Raw genomic sequence first — 19,281 nt, forward strand, 5'->3', positions numbered from 1 at the left:
TTGTTACACATAGAAGAGAAGTTGGCCATGAGTTAGGTTTGTGTTGTGTTCGTATCAAACTTCTTTCACAAAATGTGTCAACCCTCTTTGAGATAACCCCTGTTTGATTTTTCTTTCCTTCAAGGATTTGCTTCTTTAAGCATCTTACAGTCAAATGAGACGTGGAATTTACTTATGGATGCAGTTATATCAATAAATTTTGTAAAAAATCTCCTTAACTCGAAAACCCATCTAAGCCAACCCACCAAAAAAGAAGCAGCAGTGATCCTCTACGATGCGTAAAAATCAGGGGTTGCGTTAGGGGCAGAGAACAAAACTTTATATTGTCAGGCATGTCCGATTCAGTAAAACACAAACCGACACGTCCGGGCTAAACCCAGATGAATTATCAGGTAAAACTGATCACTAATCACATCTATTAAGGAGAAATAAATATTTTAGACCGCCACGAGAAGGCCTCTGAATTTTGCACTTCGGTCCTCACTTTTACGATGTAGTGCTCCAAAGTATGTGCATGCTCATCTATGCGATCACTGGACATTGTATCTTCAGCTAGTTGAAATGCTGCCATTTGAGACAGTTGAAAGTTCTCGCCAGCACGTTGCAGCTTCCTCGCGATTTCTTCCTCGCCAAGCATTACAAGGGAAAGCAGTAAAGATTTAAGCTCACGCCTTGCTCCAGCTGTTAGAGACATGCCCTTCAAATGCTCTGCCAGAGCCAGCTCCTCACCAGGGCTACAAATGTAGAGCAATTATTTCGTGCATGAGATTGTGACTGAAGACAAAACTGTAGCAAAAGAGGAAAAGAGATTATAAAAATACAATACTCAAATACCTTCCAGGACGGATTTTTCCTCTCTTCCTCTGGCGTCTCATGTCTCTGGCCTTGCTAGTTGCACTTGAGATGATGGAAGAGGTGGTGCTCTTCCTGGACCTGCTCATGAAATGAAAGCAACCACTTGAACTAACTAAGGTTGATATCAGAAATGATTGCAATGATATTGCCAGTGTTAGCCCATCTCTTAAAAGTCAACAAACAAAACATGCAACAACCTTGTTATCTAATATCGTCTCTTCCCTAAGTAGTCATTAACAAGTATGAGTATTAATGTTAGTAGACAAGCTAGGCAAAAATTACACATGGAATTGCCGGGGCAGGGTAAAGCTGGAACCTGGTTCAACAAGCTAGTGAGAAGGACAAAAAAGGAGAAATTTCCCAAGGAAATGCGAGTGTTAAATCAAAGAATAGTGTATAATAGCCAGTAAAATAGCGCACTCATGATAGAACATGATAATGCCGGATCATCACTTCTATAAAAACTTATCTTTCATATTAAAAAACATCATTTTATTGGAAACTGTAGTTTAGATGATAAAGCCGAGATTTTTATGGAAGATTTCCAGGCCCTAGGCCATGGTTACAAAATCAAATAACAGACATAGCAACGCACAAGCATGCAGAGCACTGCCTACTAATGAAGAATGTGACCAATGGGCTTTACTAAATAGCCAATAAAGAACTGCATAGAACCAACAACTCTATTGAAAAATAATGCACTATGGAGGCAAAGTTATATGACATGAAAGTATAAAGGCATACCCTGTGGTGTAAGCACTCATTCCACTGAAATTACTGCTAGCCTCTGAAGCAGCATCATCATCAAGATCACTCATTGACCGTTCCTCTGACCGGACCTTTGCAGCAAGAAGTAATCTTCTCTGTCGAACAGCTAAGTAGCGGGCCAGATACTTCCCCACTTTCTCCAAACCTTCCTCGTATTCACCTATTAGCATGCTTGCACATTCCAAAGATGCATTCTTTACTTCAGAGATTAAATCTTCTCTCCTGTGCAAAAATGCAACCCTCAAAGCCTCCTCCCAGTCTCTTGCACTAATCAACAAATTCACCCCCCTATTTACATCTCCACAGTACTCCAGAGCAATTTTGGCAGCTTCCCCTGGTTTACCAAGAGCTTGAAGTTCTTCAGAAAGCTCATGAGACAGCTGCATTATCTCATCTTTTCCCATCTTAAGGAGCCCGGCAACTGTAAGCACCCCACTCCAGTTACTACAAGCACGATATGACTTCAAAGCCTTTTCCAAACTTGAACAACACAAATAAGTTGTAGCAGCATCGTCAAAACATTTTTCATCACTAAGATGATCTCCCCAGGCCTCAAGGACTTCCTTCCGCTTGGCAGGATTGGTGATAAGTTGAAGTCCCAAAGGAAACAGTTGAGGATTTTTCTTCATGAGGTTCATAGAATCTTCATAATGAGCATCTCCTGCAGAAACAATGTGTTTGAGAGCTTTTGCAAACCTACGTAGCCTGAGGTCAATATTGTAGCGCATTAACACAACTGGCATCTGTTCCAACTCTTGAAGGAATGGAAGAAATTCTTTTGGATCCCGCTGGGAGTTCAATGCGACAATAGCGGCAAGGTTCAAATCATAAAGGCCTAAAGCAGCCTCAAATATGACCTCAGCATCAGATAACCACAAGAGATGCTTCAGAGCTTCTTCGGCAGAAGGGTAGGACTTTCTCCTAGGGTCGTTAGAACTTGATAATTCCATTTCACGGGTAACTTTTATTCTCTCCAAAGCTTCTTCAATTGCTGGGGGATCACTACGAGCAAGAGTGGTCAAGATGCAAAGCTCCCTAGCGGGACTTTCAGGTAGTTGTTCCTCAAGAGCCTTTCTTATGGCCAGCAGGACAGAAGAAACCTTGTTATTTGCACCAAGGCCCCTTGAATCCCTAGCTTGTACATCTTCAGTGTCCTTTGAGCAAGGTAAAGATATGAAATCTTTGTACAGTCGCTCTGTAATATTCTCATTCTTTATGGCACAAACAAACTCAGTTATGTGGCTCAAATTATAAACCTGCCTGACAAACTCAGCAGCTGATTGGAGAAACGCTTCCCAACCACAATGGTCAACGATGACATTGAAATCTATTCTATGCCGCCTCACCATGAGCAGTGCGTCTTTGAAGCGTCCTTCGACCATCGCATTGACAATAGAGGCCAAGACCAATTTTCTAGGATAAATGCATTCCAGGTTTCCCCGAGTAGTTTGTAATATGACAGCAGCTTCATCTCCATGCAGGACGCCAACAACTTTGGCACCTCTTTCCCATATATGTATAAAGTTTTTATTTTCTTCTCTTCTCCTGTTACCAGTGGGGATGAAGTCCTCATATTTCATGTCTAATTCTCCATGCAATATATCACCTATGCCAACAATACAGAGCAAATCCTGTTTAGTTGCAAGAATTAAATGTGTGATCACTTGATCAGCTAAATTAGAGTAAACTGAGAAACTGCTGCAATTGTTGCATAATATTCTCCCACCAACATGCAACCTGCCAAGATCATCAAGTCCAAAAAGCAAAGGCTTCAATGATCCACTGTCACCAACTGAAACCACACTCATCCAAGGGCAAGATGATGAAAAACTCATATCAGAATGTTTCACAGCTCCTATCCTAGTTGTATACTCAAATAGTTTTCCACCATCAAACTGAATAAATGCCGAACAGCTTTTGGTGGGGTTGGAAGCAATTCCAATAACCAGTCCTTCTAGAGAGTTTTGACGCAAACTTTTTGCATGCCAGCCCGAGCATGTTGGTAAACCTGGGACATGATTCTCAGAGCATACAAGCTCAATTTCCTGTGAATAAAAGCCAAGAAGCCCATCCTCATTTGATGAAGTTCTGGACCCGTAATGATTAAACCCATAATGCGAAACAGTAAGAAGTATATGTGAATCCAACCATATAAGATGCACAAGAGATCCAAATACAGACTCAGAAACGGAAGCTTCAACAATAAATTGTTTGCCTTCTAGTTCTTCCCACGTATCAGGTGAGGGAAGCTCTATGACACACAAACAACCATCCGATAAAAAGGCAGCCAAACAGTTCTTAGAATTCTTGGAATATAACGATATGTCTCGGACAGCACTCGGAAATTTCAGATTGAACAGATACATAGGAGGTGGCATAAGGTACAAAGAAAGGGGAGTCACAAGTATCTTGGAATCATCAATAACTAATGCCATTGAGTTCTCCATCACAGCTGTATTCCAGATGAAGTTGTCAATTGTGATATGGCCACCAAGAGTCCAACAAATCATCTGCAACGGTTTTGTTGGGTCCCACATGAACCTCACTCCATCCTGCTTCGAGTACCTAATTTCATGCTTTAAGTACCAATGATTATTGCTGAAAAACCATATCTTTACAGCATCATGTTTTTCACATCTGACAACGGCTGCAAGAAGATCCGAAGAGCAATTCCACCTCAGAATTTCTATTGTTGCATCCCTTTGCTCATTGATGCTGAACGAGCTTCTTTCCAACCCGTTCCTCTCAAAGAAAGCTATCAAGGGACACTGATTATCTGCTTTCCTGTCATAAACAGCCGCAATTTTTGCCCCACTTGGCATCCATTCTAAAGCTGATCCCATAAATGCCTTTGATTCTGAAGTAGCATGTAACTCCCCTGTATCCCGTTCCCATACCTTAATCTTCTTAAGCAATGTACTAGAATCACAATCCTCGCTTAGCTTTGCAAAGTATTTCCCATCACCACGCCAAGAAATGGGAGTCTCACATCTAGAAAACACAGTGGGTTGACCTGAAAACTAAATCCAGTACTTCAATTTCCAAGTAAATCAAACAATACCAACAACCCAAATTAACCATCCTATGAGATATGCGATAGGAGTGGTTATCTAAATTGAAACATGATAAGCGTCCAACTAGGAAAATGATTCCAGCCAAGCAATTATAAATTCATGGAATTATAACCCTTTTCTTTCTTCCATGTTAACCCAAAGACGACTTTTCAGCTGGGGTTTACTTCATAATAAAGACCCAATATCAGTCTCAAACTCTCAAGAAACGTGCCTTATACAAATAGTAGTAGCACATGCTATGCATGAAATTTTGGAACAACCAAACGCTCCAAACCCATGAAACTAATTATAACAAAAGACAAAAAAGTGAAAAAAGGTCCTTACGTACGTCAAAATCTTCAAGGGCAGCCTCTAGCTCAGTCTCGTACAACAAGTCCCAATCATGAGTCATGACCAGAACCTGCCCAAAGCCATTGATGACAGCCAACAAATCCCCATCGGGACTAGGCGCGATGCACCTGATCCCACCCTCAACTCTACCAACCACCTGGGTTCCATTGCCGTCCACGCTGTGCAGCAACATGAGCCCATGCCAAGTCCCTATTATCAACGCCTCCTTCTCCATCAGATACTCCAAGGCAGTCATGTAGTCACTGGGCTCCAAGTCCACGGAATCCACCTCCGCAGGTAACGGCGCCTTGCCCCACGAGCGGTCATTCTGCAAGGACAGTAAAAGGAAATTTAGACAATGCTGTGGTTCAGATGAAATAAACAACGAAGAACGGGCAAGGGCATACTTGGAAGGAGGAGAGGTGCGTGGTGTAGATGCGAGTGGCGGAGGAGGCGAAGAACAGGCGGCTCCGCTCGATGTCGAAGGCCGATAAGAGTAGGATTTCTTCTTGACCTTCTTCCTTTGAGTTCAGTTCGAGTTTTGAAGATAGCTCCGAGTAGAGCTTGAGATTGTTCATTTTCTCGATCTCCCCGGTAAGCAAATCACAGAGAGGAAGAGAATTGTGTTCTGCTTCTGCCCTAGTTCTATGAAATGGGGGTTTTGAGGGTTTAAAGCGCTAGGAGGAGGTACCAAACGCTAACTTTAAAAAAATAAAAAATAAAAAATAAAAAATGCCGGTACCAGTGGTCGAAGAAATGGGCTGTCTGGAGCTCGTGAAATTGGAGCCCAGGTAGGAGGTAGCTGACTGACACAGTGGCATGAATACAAGTTAATTATGTAAATGCTAATTAGTGATATTAATTTGGTTATTAGCGTTTCTCAAGTAATTTAGACCCTTTTTTTTTTTTTTTGAAATTTTAATCATAAGGTTTTAAAACCTAATTTCAATTAATTTATTATAAATTGTTTGGTTTAAACATGTGATTTGAAAAAATAGTGATTTCAAAAATGAGTTAATAAAACGTGATATTTAAAACCTAGCTATTGTTAGTAAAATCACAATTCAACCTTTACAATCACACGCATTATAAATAAAAAATGTTAAGTGTTCTCTTGATCTTAGATAAATATTATTTTCTAATAAGTGGGTGAGAAAAATAAGGATTAATTTCTGTTTTACTTTTTTTAAAAATAGTACACACCTAAAAGCAAGAAAATGTTAAAAAAGCACCTAGCATGCAGCTATGGTTAGTTACTGCTGCAAATATTTGAAATTTTCAAGAATCCAGTCTTGGTATGGCAAGCAGGCTATGAGGCTTTAAGATGGCTGAAATCCAAAAGCAGTTATGGGTCGATATTATTACATCCACTTTGACGATATCAATCCATAAAATGATTGTTAATCAGGGGAGAACAAAGAGAAAAGAAATATTAACAGAAAAACTATCCAGAGGATAGCGGATAATGGAAAAATCAAAATTCAGAACTAATCCCATCTTCATTCCATCTATATGTGCAGTACAAAGATTTGGGTAATTACAATTGATCAATATGGTAAGAAAGTTCCCTATATAGGAAGACAGTACCTTAAACCCAAAAAAAAAAGAAAAAAACGAAAAAAGAAAAAAACAAAGAAAAGAGGGAAGAGGTGAACGCAAAACCACCAATCCCAACTTAGTGAAAGCTCCTGCAAACCTTATCTTCAGCAGCACCTAATGAAAGCTAGAACCTCCGTTACTTTCTATCATGTATTTACTTGTGGAATTCCTAGTTGGACCTTGACATCTTAAAAGTTACAACACTCTAACCTGTCAAAGATGTTCAGCTTAAAATGGTATCAGCCAAAACTCCAGGCCTCTCCTCACTTGTCAAAAGCAAAACTGAACCCAAGTTTTTCCTAGAACAAATGCTGGGTTGCTAACCTGAAATCCTAACTATTCTATATCTAAAATTGATGTTCATCAAGTTCAATACCCTTTTCTTTTGCTGCTTCCACAACAGTGCTTGTATTTCCTATGGCCTTAGATAGGTTATAATACGATTTCCACAACTTGACAGAGAATGGATATACTGAAAAGGCTCGCTTATAAAACCTCTCACAAATGGCCTCAATGCCAGCAAGATTGCCCAAAATACCTGCAGCTTCTACCCAAACATACTCTGGTGGTATTGGGATAGCATGAAAGATTGCACTGACCAAGGTTGAGCTTCCCCAGAACAAAACACTGGCACAAGTAACATTGGTCGAGTTGTATTCTCTGCTTAACAGCTTACACATAGAAATTGCTAACGGGTAGTTGGACGGCAGTATCTCCAAGATGGATTCAACAAAATCCACCAAATTCTTCGAGTCACTAAACTTTTGGGGTAAAAGAGAGGGGCCATACCACACTTCAAGGATCGAGTTTACCAGAGAAAAATCAAATGAAACTGGACTGAAAATGTTACTGACTAGCTGCTGAACTCTTGATTTCTTGATGTCGCTAATGAATTTTCTTGATAATGGCTCAGAGATGAGGAAAGAATAGGCATCATCCAGATAACCCTCCAAAACATTCTTGATCCCCATGATAGGAGGATCCTCCTTTGATAGTGATTCATTGGTGAGCAAAAAAGTGGCATGCTCTCTCAAGCAATGCTTAAAATATTCAGGAGTAGCAGCCTTCATCGCCTTGTCAATGGCTGAGCGAGCTTCAATGTGATCATTCTGCAATAGTTTATGGAGAGAAAGATTGAGATAACCAAACATTAAATCTATCTGGTTAAGATTGAAATTCGATGTTTCTGGACTTGATTTTGAAGCTAATGCTAGTGAGTGGCATGAATTACCACCATCCATGGGCTCCACTAATCCATTTTGAAGATATTGAACTTTCCAAACAGAGTGAAACCAATGGACCAAAAGTCCCTTTGCAACATCCAATCTTCCATTCTGGAGGGCATATTCAACATATTGATTCCAGATACACTGAACTCCAGGGACCTCCTTCCTCCATTGACTAAGGGCTTCCTCGAACCCTTCAAAGCTCAGATCTCCAAAATCATGTTTCAGTGTCCATGCTGATATTAGAACAAGTTCTAAGCAGGATGGATGCAATTTAATATATTTATCCAACAAGTTTCTCACGCATTCTAAGCTGTCAAGTGCCACCATGCACCTAATATGGTTGACAGCAAAAAGCTGTGCTGATCTCGGATTAATTTCACTTTTTTGTGATTCTGTATAGATGCATGAATCAACAGAATCCACAGCTGCTTCCACAAGCTCAAGAGCCCTCTGTCTCTCATCATCTATTAGACTAATGCAAGGCCATTCAATTTCGAGGAGTTCTTTCTCACATTCAAACCTCTGTACTACAGCATCAGGCAGCTTCCTGTAAATAACTAAGTACACACAACAAACCCAGAATACACATTTATCAGAAAGTGTTAAGCATACTAAAATATCTGATAGTGACAGAGAACGGGGTTCATCGGAATCTGTCAAAGCAGGGAAGAGCCCATAAATTCTCTGGATGGCCTTCTCAACATTCCCAGACATGCACAAACAACCCATCATCTGCAAAAAGAGGTCTAAGATGCATGCACTAGCATGCATTCCGTCCCTATCAGAATCAGAAGCACGGCTGCAAAGCGCTTTGAGGGCAGAATCATATGCAACCAACCGGTCATCAAGCTGTGCCCTACTGTTGATGTAAATGAGCCAGAGTTCATAAGATCCTTCATTAAGTTTGACCTGAAAAACAAGATGAAAAGTGTTTCCATATGAAAGTTTAGTACCAGTTCTCTGATGGAGTAGCAGAAGAAATGATTAAAAAATAAAACAAAAACAGAAGAAAAAAAATGACAAATAACCAAAACAAAATAAAACAAAATGACAGAAGAAGGTTTTCCTATAGAAAGAAACATTCCGCATTAATTTCAGATAAAACCAAATGAATCTTCTCCATGTTTCTAATTTTCAGCAGACACTCTCTTTGTTCTTACACCTTTACCAGCAGGAAGTGTATGCCCTTGAAGCTCCAACACAAACAACAAAAGAAACAACTTTCTAGAGCTTGGATGATTAACAATTTCATTTTACACATTTATTGCTCAAACAAGTAAAGTTCCACTCTTTCTCTATGTGCAGTTGACAGATAGGTGCACCTCGAAAAAAAAAAAAAACATATTGCAGTAAAACAGGAAAGAAACATTGTCAAGTCCAAAAAAAAAAAAAAAATTATGATGGGATGTAGGGTGAGAGGCACAGGATTTATATAAGGGTGACAAGCATTGGATCACCAGTAACGCATCTCAACCAACTGGCTCACACACCTGATGGTAACAATCATACATGAGCCACCATCACAGATTAAATGAAAGGATTTCTACTCTACCCTCCAGTACTAAACGGAAGAAACAACAGATCAATACAATTGAGGATCCAGACAGATTACATGAGTCAACAAAGATATAAATGCCAACCATGATAAATTTCAGTGTGAAGCATTGCTATGCAGAATCAGGAAGTCCCATCACGTGTGTAGACGGCTACCATCAATACTTATCATCAGAACTAACAAACAAAAACCAATATACAGATACAAATTTCAAGTGTTTTCTTAGAGTTACCAACATTAATAGCAACACCTATAGGGCTGTCTCCACACATGCAGAAACTCCCCAGTCTTCATAGCATACTCCATATAAGAGCAGGAAAAATATAATAACATACCGCATGAGAGAACATGTCATCCTTCCCAACTGATTTTGCATTGCTATAGTAAATAATCAGATAAAAAATCCAGAGTGTTACAGAAGTTGGATCAGTCTCAAGAGCTCGTGACAGCACATCGAGAGCCTGCAAAGCTCAAAAATACGACAATGACACTTGACAGGAACTAGAGTTTTTTAAAATAAATATCACACTGCAGGTTAATATTTGAATGCATGACAAGAAAGTTACCTTTTTCACACCCTCCAGATTGTTAACCTCCTGATTGAGAATAATCAGAGCCATTTCCAGGGATTGGTCATTATCAGCCAAAGATTGTTCAAGTTGATTCTAAGTATCATGTAAGAAAAAAGTTATCACATATCAGACAACAACAGACCAAAAAAACACAATTCATAAATAATATGAAAAGAACTTCAAAGACTCCAGAGATTCAAGCATAAATATAATGGCTTGATGCGCCTTTGCGCTTTTTAATGTATTTGTGATTACCTATTAAAAAAAAAAGGCTTGAGATAAATACCAAAGTGTCAAAGGAAGAGGAAATAAAGAAAAGAACTCAACAGGAGAAATCCCACAGGGAAAATCATGAGAGCTCTCATTTAAGTAACTATGGCCGAGATTATCTTGTCATCTTCTTACAAAATAACAAGAAAAAATACGACAACAGGTGAATTCTAACTATATTTTTACAGAGAAAAGTAAAGAAAAAAAAAAGTGAAAGGCCTCAACATCAAATATTTGAATTATAAAATGTAAGGCACCCTTTTTACCATATCATCAATATCTTGACTCATGAGAATGCTGAATATATGAAATTGTATTGTGTATTTTCTCAAAAATTACTAAACATAACAAATGTATATCCAATCCAAGGCACATAGCTAAAATATAGATTGAGATAGAGCAAGTTGAAAAACCAATTTGAGACCACGAGAAGTCGGAATCACCAAAAATACAACAGCAGTTGTATACAACGCTAGGCATATAGATCAAAAGAATAATCTACAAGATAATAAACAAACCAATACGCCATTTCTACTCTGGAAATATGATGCTTCTCTGTTCCAATTCCCATGAATCTCTATGCGACCACCAGTGCCATGCAAGAATGGGCCATCTGCAGGGAAAGCTTTTTGAAGCATTTTTGATACTGCCAAGAAGATACTGAAACTCTTTTGCCACCATTGACTGCTCCTTCGTGCTAGAACAGACTCATATGAACATGGATCAGCTCTAAGCATATCTAAGCCAACTAGATAAGTTGGTGAAGTAATAACATCAAGATACTTGGGACCTTCTGTTGCACGACTACATATTTGCTGAGAATCTGCAGAAACATTATCCAATTTGAGGATCTGCAAAACTATTATTTCAGGAATGTAAGCAATACAATGCAGGTTTCAAAAATAACCAAAGAAATTCATATACCAGCACTATCAGAATCATCATGCTGCTTCTGATACATATTTCCATTAGAATGGTCTCTAAAATGTTGCCAAGGGCATTCATCATTGTTGCATTTACCTCGGAGCTCATACATGCAAAGTGGCCAAAATGGATCAACTGCAGGACTGCAGGTATAAGAGCCAAATTCTTTTCCATTTAAATCTTTAATTGTGTTTGCTATTGCATTACTCCCCTGAATCTCATCAGAGTTGACACAAGCTCTGTCTTCAAGCTGATTTTTGGTCCACAATTCTATTAAACTGATTGGTGACATGACCTTCAGATGACCAAATGCACTCCTGAAAATTAGAGAAGAAGAAGAAGAAACAGAAGTTGGCAAGTGGTGATCTTGTCTGGTAGATAATACGCAATCCTGGGAATCGGCAGTGGAGTGAGAGTTCACAGAAATTTTTTCAGTTTGGCTCTGGTTCTGGATCTCACAAGGAGTCTCAAAGATACTTCCTTTTTGCCTATCAGTGCCTACATTAGATAAATAAAAATAAAATAAAAGACAGAAAATAAATAACAAAATTACATGTTGACTAATAAAGTTCAAGATGAATGATTCACTTTATGCTGATTAATATCAAATGGATCCTCATAACGGACAACATACATAATATTGAGTTTTGGTTGCAAGTTTGACTGACAGTTTCTAAAAGCCATAGATAGTTTTGATCTGATTGGATTAAAAAAATAAGTACTACTTACTAAGTGCAAAATAACTGAGAATCTTAACTCCGAAAAACTACTCATACTAGCATTTCCAAATAAATTTAGCCACAGCCAAATCTTGCATCACAATTGTGAACTTTTAGTGGCATGAATGATAGTAACCATTTACAAATTTGCAGGCCAAACACTAAAATCACACTTTCTCAAATTTAAGTTTGAATCTGTGCCCCCACGTGGGGGGTGTGGCGAGAGAAACAAAATATGCCACATTCTTCATCAACTTCCTTTAATTAAATGTTGTTTTTAAAATCAAATACATGGTATATTAGGCAGATATTGACAGAAAAAAATAAATAAATAAAATTTTCCAAGAAAAAGTAGGTGAAGGACTAGTAAATTTCATAATAGACTTCAAAGAAAATGAGAAGCAAACCACGAGTGTATTGAGTGCATAGCTTTTTTCTTCTACAACCAAGGTAACTCGACACTATCATTCAAAACCATTGATTTGATAATTAAAAAGGAAAAAAAAAAAAATCAAAATTTATATCCAACCATGCTTACGGTTAGTACAGATAGTAAGAAGAAAATATTCAAAGAAAAATCTTAAATAAGAGAAGAAAGAAAAAATTATACATACCACCAATTGAAAAAAGAAAAGAAGAAAGAAAATAGAGAAAAACGAAAATATGGTGGAACCAAAATTAATTTAATAACTGGCATGACAAAACAGCCTCTACTTTCAGCTTGGCATATACGGTTAAATAAACATATAGAGATGACAAAAAACACCTCACAAAAGTTCCTCCAAAGGAAGTTACCTCGAAGATCAGATTGTTTATATTTCTCTGCCCTGGAATATGTACCATTTCCAATCTGTGTTTTTTCCCTTCCAACATCATTTTTAGGCCATCGTTCCACTGCATGCTCTGTGTTATCACATGAACCACTATTCTGTGATAAGGTTTTTGTCCCTAGCCGTGCAAATAGTTCGGATCTTAGTGTTGCTTCAAGAAGCAAAGTATCCTGGGAGCTATCAGCTAAAAATTTTTTGTTTGACTCATTACTTATGTCATCTTGCCCATTTTCAAGATTTTTCTCTTTCATACGGTATTCAATGTTGGGCTGAACAGATTCAAGTTCAAATGCAAATGTCTCTTCATCTTCATCTGCTGAAGGATTTGGATCATTGGATGGAGACCAAGTTCCTTCTGCAGTATTCTTGCTCCTATGAGGCAATGGCTCTGATGTACTAGCATCTGGTTCACTGCAAGGTTCAGATCCCAAACTGTGTCCTCTCGCATGCCAATGAGTTGCATTGGAGGGAGCATTGTTGACACATTGGATACTTGAACCATCAAATTCAGGCTGCATATGATGGCTTGATGTGGGTATTAGATTCGCATTTTCAGATATGTTATTCGAGTAATTCAACCCCACTCCAACATGTTCATGTTGCATCGAGGAACAAAATGAACTGGAATTCTCTATAATATATGATCGAAAATGGGCCGAGTAGTGTTCCCTTCTGCGGTAAAGATCAGTACATCTAGCATTAGCCTCAATCAAAGCCCTCTGAGCTTTACGATAAGCTTTAAGAGCATTTCTTTCTTCAATTTCGCATCTGTGTCTGTGCTCTTGTGCTTCCTCCAGATCCTTCTCCAGTGATTCCTCCATTTCAAATAAAGATTGTAGTTTTATGTTACTATTTTCGGAGACATTTGCATTGCCCAAATAATTCTGCAAGCTTCCATTATTTACTGGTCCCTAAAATACAACAAATGAACAACAATAATAGTCATTATCATAGTTTCCTTTTTTTATATAAGTAATTGGTCCCAAGGGGAGGGCGAAGGGGAGATTCAAACTAGTTGCTATGTTTTCCTCTTTTTTGGCGATTGTTCTTTTTATAGTTCTTTTTTTACTATGATACCAAAAAGAGGAAAACATAGCAACTGGATGAACAGCAGAGACCTGAAAATTTGGAGACTGAAAACAAACCTGACATGTCTTGAATGAGGGCTCAAGTGGCTTATGACTGAGTATGACTTCATGATGGTCACTGCCTCCTCTTAAATTGTCCTGAGCTGTTGCTTTGTTGAAGAGATAACCAGGTGGTTGATGGCCACCGGTCTTACTTGGATTATTCAACTCCACACTGCTCTGTGATGTTAGAAAACACCAATAAATAAAAACAAAGTGCAGAAAACTTTCTGAATACTTGTGAGATAACTAGAGCTTCATGAAAGATTTTAAACAATATTTGGGGCTGTCGCCAAAGCACATGATAAAGTTTATTAACATAAGTAGGTGATGACATACATGCTCCTTCAAATTTACAGGAGAAATTTTTGAATAGTCATTGTTTTCCTACAGGATCGTGAATAGCTTTAAGGAATAATGCAAGATTCTTGCAACCAAATGTCTACCATGTTTATAAGATTCCATGCAGATCTATATGAAATATATAATATTGTCATGCAATACCAATCAAAGCTCACTAAATAAATGGAACTTATCGAAAAAAATAAATAAATAAATTAAAAAAAAAAAAAGAAGAATGCTCACTAAATAAATGGAAACAATGGAAGTGCAGCATAATGGCGAAAATATTATTTGGGCAGCTTGGCAAGAAATTCAAATACTTAAACCACACGATGGAGGAGCATTTACTAAGAAGCAAAAAATATTGTCTAATTAGAATATTAACTTACTAAATTCTTTGGCAAGGTATTGGAAGTTATATTTGCTAGAGTTGTAGTCTGGTTTAACACAACACAAGGATTCACCTGCTTACTACTCCTGTCAGACTGATTGCAGCCAGTATTGATGTCAGCACCTGCAGACATAAACACTGCACTAGTTGGGGCATCTCAAAGCATACTTACATTAAGGTTTAGAGAAAGTAAGTAAATTATTACCATCTTTAGCTCTGCTGGGTATACTTTCTAGTGAAACAGTAACACATTTGTCACCTTGCCTTTTCCATTGAACAATACTTGACTCTGCTCTACTCAAGGAAATATCTCTTTGGCTACAATCAGCCTTATTCCAGTCTTGCAGACTAATGCTTTCTAATGCTGGCCCTTTTGATGGTAAAGTAGATTTTGCAGCAGGCATCTCTCTCTGGCCACCTGAACTTGGCTGGGCAATAAGAGATCCACTAACTTTTAAGCGTTTCTTGTCTGGCTCTTTCAGTTCCAACTGTACAGAATCAGCAGCAGCATTAAGTTTCCTAGCTGTGTCATTGTTTTGGTTCGTAGCATTATAATCCCTACATGAAACTGACGAAGATTCCTTATTTTGCTGGGCAGACTTGTGCTTCAATTCACTTTCCCGAAGTGCAATCTGTTGCCGCAAGTCCTGAAGTTTAGTGTTGTTCAAGCCCACATTTTGGTCACTTCCGCGCTCTCGGCTTCCTAAATTTTTGTTGAGGGTATTAAAATGTCTACCTCGTGATCCTTGATCAATCAATGAAGGTCCAGCACCCCGGGAATTGACTCCCTGGATAGTAGTCGTTGGTGTAGTAGACATGCGGCTTAAAGACAATTTTTTGGGCATTACTTTGTTTTCATTTCTGGCAGTCTGCCTTAACTTGTTTGATTTTGCTAGTGATGGAACAGGTACCCTTCGGTTTCCATCCACCACAGTAGTGTTGCCTTTAGTTTCTAAAGCATTCACCAGTCTGTGCTCTTCAGAGTCACTGCCACTATCATCATCTGAAAATCTTATAACAAGATTATCATTGTTAGGTCCCAAAGGGGGACGCCAACCACGTGTAGCAGATTTAAGTGGCACTTGTTTTTTGTTAAAGTTCTTGTGAGGAATTGGCTGTATAGATGTTCGGGACTGGATATCAATGGAGCTTGCAGAATAATTACCAGAAATTGTGTTCTCTGAGAAGTAGATCGAGATACTTTTAGAAACAGAACATCTATAAACAAAATTCAATCCCCAAAAAAAAAAAACAAATTAACAAATAAATAAAAGGAAAAAGAAGAACAAGAAGAAGACCAGTTTCCAAACTATAAGAATGCACCATAAAAAGATACAAATTTAGAAAGAAATCAGATGTATTGCAACAGTCTAAAATCCAACCCCATCATCACAATGCGCATAAAAGATATAAAAAGATGGAGATAAGATGTATCACAAAATTTAGGAAGAGATCAGATACTTTACAATAGTCCTGATCTTGTAGCATGTGCAAGAAAACAGAGGAGTATGATGGCAAGAGTACAGGCTTCCATATAAAAGACATACAAATAGAGTACTTTTAATGTATTCTTAAAATCAATCGGATAAATACCAATAAATGCACTTTGTAAATATACTCGTGCATTAATTAATTTTTACACACATTTCTCAATTAATTATTTGACATACAACACAAGATAACATATACTTTCACATTAGCAAGGACAAAGTAGTGACAAAAATAAGCTCCAGACCAAGTCAGTGAGCATGTTGGGGTGCAAATCAAAGGTTAATCAATATCTATATGAAACATCCAGGCACAAAGGTTTACAAAACAAGCAAGGTGCATTTGGTTCTCTTACATCAATAACCAGAACAAATATGGGCTTTACTATCTCATAGGCCTCACTTAGTCGATCAATTGTGCACCAATTCAATAAATTTAACTGAACTTTTCAGAGTTTATGAATGGTCCAAAAGTTAATAAACTATTGACCAATAATGAGAAAATCGATCAAATGTCAAAACTCATCCAAATGAATTGGTTTTTGACAATCTTCAGTGATATATTGAGACCTATGGGATGATAGATCTTGATTTTCTATAATTAATATGGTGCTTTTTTTAATAGAATCTATGTACTTTACCAAGTGTGCCCCAAAAAATGGACAATCACATTTCCTTCTCTGGTTTGGCTTGTAAGACTTACCGGTCTGAATGCCTTGGGTGCCTTTGTTCATCGGACGAACCAAAATGGGCCCTGCAGGTGGCACGACAGTACCGACGGATGGAGCAGCAGAGCAAACGGGATTTTCCTGTGGAACAACCAGAAATAACCCATTCAGAATCCCATAACATCTTCCACAACATATTGAATAACAATTTAACAATGAAAATCAACAGGAGAAGGAAACAGCGACACAGGAAAGCTCCATATAAGAACCCTAATTTCACTACAATGGCATGGATTAGAATATTCTCGCAATTTCAGACCCGATTAATCCATGCATGAGACTAACAACAAATATTAGAAAGATTATAAAAAATTAAAAAATAAATAAATAAATACCAGATATGACAAATGGAACTAAAACAAGCTAAGTACAGACACACACACACACAGACACACTCAAAGAATAAGGCAAATTTGGAAAAGAACAAAGTGCGAACCATTAAAGCATATACTGAAGAAGTAAGTAATTACATTGAAAAGAAGTTTCTGACCCTAATTCATCGTATATCGGAAAGTTGTACAACGAGAAAATAAATTTAAACTTCTAAATCTCATCATTCCGTGTAATTTGAGAACCGAAAGACAAATTAAACAAAAATAATTGAGCTCATGCGTATAGTCAGCTACACTGAATTAAGACTTCCACGTTCGGTAAAACCGAAATCGCGTTTTCTTCTAGTTTTCTCGGTTTTCCAGGCGACCAAGCAGAAATGCAAAATAAACAAAAAGCTAGCCAAAGGTTCGCATGTGAGCTTAAGGGATTTGGAGGACAATACGGCGGCGGCGTCTTCAGAGGAAGAAGATAACTCGCCCTCTTCTCTGACTTTGGAGGAGGCCTTCTTGGCGAGCCCTGCGTTAGGGTTCGCATTTGCTGGCTTTGACGACGCCGTAGCTTTCACCACCACGGCCTTGTCGATCTCCTCCATCTCTCTCTCTCTCTCTCTCTAAAAAGTCTCTGCTAGAAATCGGTTACTCGGTAGAATACAAAAGTGTGATGAATTGCTGAGGGAAAAGGCCTGTACTGAATGCAGAAATGAGAAAAACGGACCACGGGGGGCGGCCTGATCACTTCCGTGAAATTACTTAAATGTCATCCCAGATTACTAAAATTACAGGTAACCCAGATTCATTCAAGAATATGACATACGTGATAGGGCTGAAAAAAAAAAATTTTGCTAAAACCCATTTTTTAAGAAAAGAATAAAGGTGCGTGTGTAATTGGTTAATAAATTATTTTTTATAATGGTTTTGAAGAGTAAATTTTAGTTGTGATTTGATGAAAAAATATTTTTAACAATGTAAAGGTTAAAAAGGTTATTTTAAAATACACGTTTAAAAAGTGCTTTAAATTATTTAAAAGAATTGTGCGCCCAAATAAAAGAAAAAGTATTTTCAAAATTGTTACATATGTAAATGTTATTATGAAAACCGAGTAGTGATTTTTAGCCTACTGACGTATTTGAACAGTAAGTACGCCGGTATTAAAGTATTATTTTATTTATTTTATTTACTGTCTAAATATTATTTTAATAATATTTTAACACCAGCATGCTTATTGTTCAAGAATGACGGTGAACTAAAAATCACTACTCTATGAAAACCTATCGAATTCTGCAATTTGCACAGGGATTAATCAATAATCACCATTACCAAATTACCAGTGTGAATGTTTTATGAAAGCAAATGGGATTTTTTTTTTCATTTTTTATATTACATTCAAATACTTTTTAAAAAGTAAAAAAAAAAAAGTGTGGGACTTTATTGCATCCTTCATCCTTGTAAAGATAAATGACTTTCTGGGTTGACTTCTGCGATTTTATTGGAGTCTTTGCATGTCAATGTCACCCTCCGTTGTGATGTTTGTCAGTTTATGTAATACTAAAAGATAAATGTTACGAGTATTATATTTTTTATTAAGAGATTGATTTTAAGATAATATAGAGCTTATTTATTAAAATTATCAAAATAATTAATAAAGATAAATGTTAGGGGCATCAATGAAGACGCTCCATACCATCTTAATACCAATATCTTAGTAAAAGATTTAGCACCCATAATATTTCTCATATTTAAATGAGTAATATTCAAATTCTTCATAAATCACAAGACGAGATTGAGAAGGGAAAGTTGGTTGGATTGACTCAGATACAGTGTGAAAATGAAAACTAATAGAAACCTTGAAAATCTCAAATCTTATACCAAAACAACATCATTCTGCATTATTTTTTTTAGGTATACTTAATATCACTAAGGGATAGTTCAATCAGCTGTGAATCACGCCTCATGAAGTGAAGATCACTAGTTCGAATCCCCCCTCCTCATTCACTTATGTGGACATGTCAAAAAAAAGAAAGATATACTTAATATATATTATAAATAAGTTACTAGTTATTAACCAATTTTGCCTACCTTCTGAAACTACTAATCACAATCGGTCTAAGCAATTATATGGTTATGTGGTTAATAATTGTTTTGCTTGTAC

The 19,281-nt window shown here is 37.5% G+C and overlaps 2 protein-coding genes across 5 annotated transcripts; both read right to left on the minus strand.

Annotated features, from left to right (window-relative positions):
* Window positions 1-275: 275 nt before the first annotated feature.
* Window positions 276-5,717, minus strand: LOC132186836 (elongator complex protein 1). Of its 2 annotated transcripts, none has more exons than XM_059600930.1 (5): window positions 5,435-5,717; window positions 5,026-5,355; window positions 1,600-4,643; window positions 835-933; window positions 276-734 (listed from the first exon to the last, which is right to left on the minus strand). In XM_059600930.1, the coding sequence occupies exons 1-5, from the start codon at window positions 5,603-5,605 to the stop codon at window positions 419-421; spliced, it is 3,960 nt and encodes a 1,319-aa protein (XP_059456913.1). In that variant the 5' UTR covers window positions 5,606-5,717; the 3' UTR covers window positions 276-418. The 2 variants fall into 2 exon arrangements, with proteins under 2 accessions (XP_059456913.1, XP_059456914.1); XM_059600931.1 differs by having other exon boundaries at window positions 1,600-4,636; window positions 5,022-5,355.
* Window positions 5,718-6,932: 1,215 nt separating this feature from the next.
* On the minus strand, window positions 6,933-17,814 carry LOC132188740 (uncharacterized). Of its 3 annotated transcripts, none has more exons than XM_059603274.1 (11): window positions 17,576-17,814; window positions 16,776-16,881; window positions 14,791-15,765; window positions 14,659-14,708; window positions 13,871-14,032; window positions 12,691-13,636; window positions 11,177-11,674; window positions 10,771-11,075; window positions 9,977-10,075; window positions 9,746-9,871; window positions 6,933-8,764 (listed from the first exon to the last, which is right to left on the minus strand). In XM_059603274.1, exons 1-11 carry the CDS (start codon window positions 17,723-17,725, stop codon window positions 6,974-6,976), a joined length of 5,208 nt encoding a protein of 1,735 aa, XP_059459257.1. In that variant the 5' UTR covers window positions 17,726-17,814; the 3' UTR covers window positions 6,933-6,973. The 3 variants fall into 3 exon arrangements, with proteins under 3 accessions (XP_059459257.1, XP_059459256.1, XP_059459255.1); XM_059603273.1 differs by having other exon boundaries at window positions 10,777-11,075; window positions 14,584-14,708; XM_059603272.1 differs by having other exon boundaries at window positions 14,584-14,708.
* Between the last annotated feature and the right edge of the window lie 1,467 nt (window positions 17,815-19,281).

The sequence above is a fragment of the Corylus avellana genome, chromosome ca7, assembly GCF_901000735.1.
Source record: "Corylus avellana chromosome ca7, CavTom2PMs-1.0".
Lineage (NCBI taxonomy): Eukaryota > Viridiplantae > Streptophyta > Magnoliopsida > Fagales > Betulaceae > Corylus > Corylus avellana.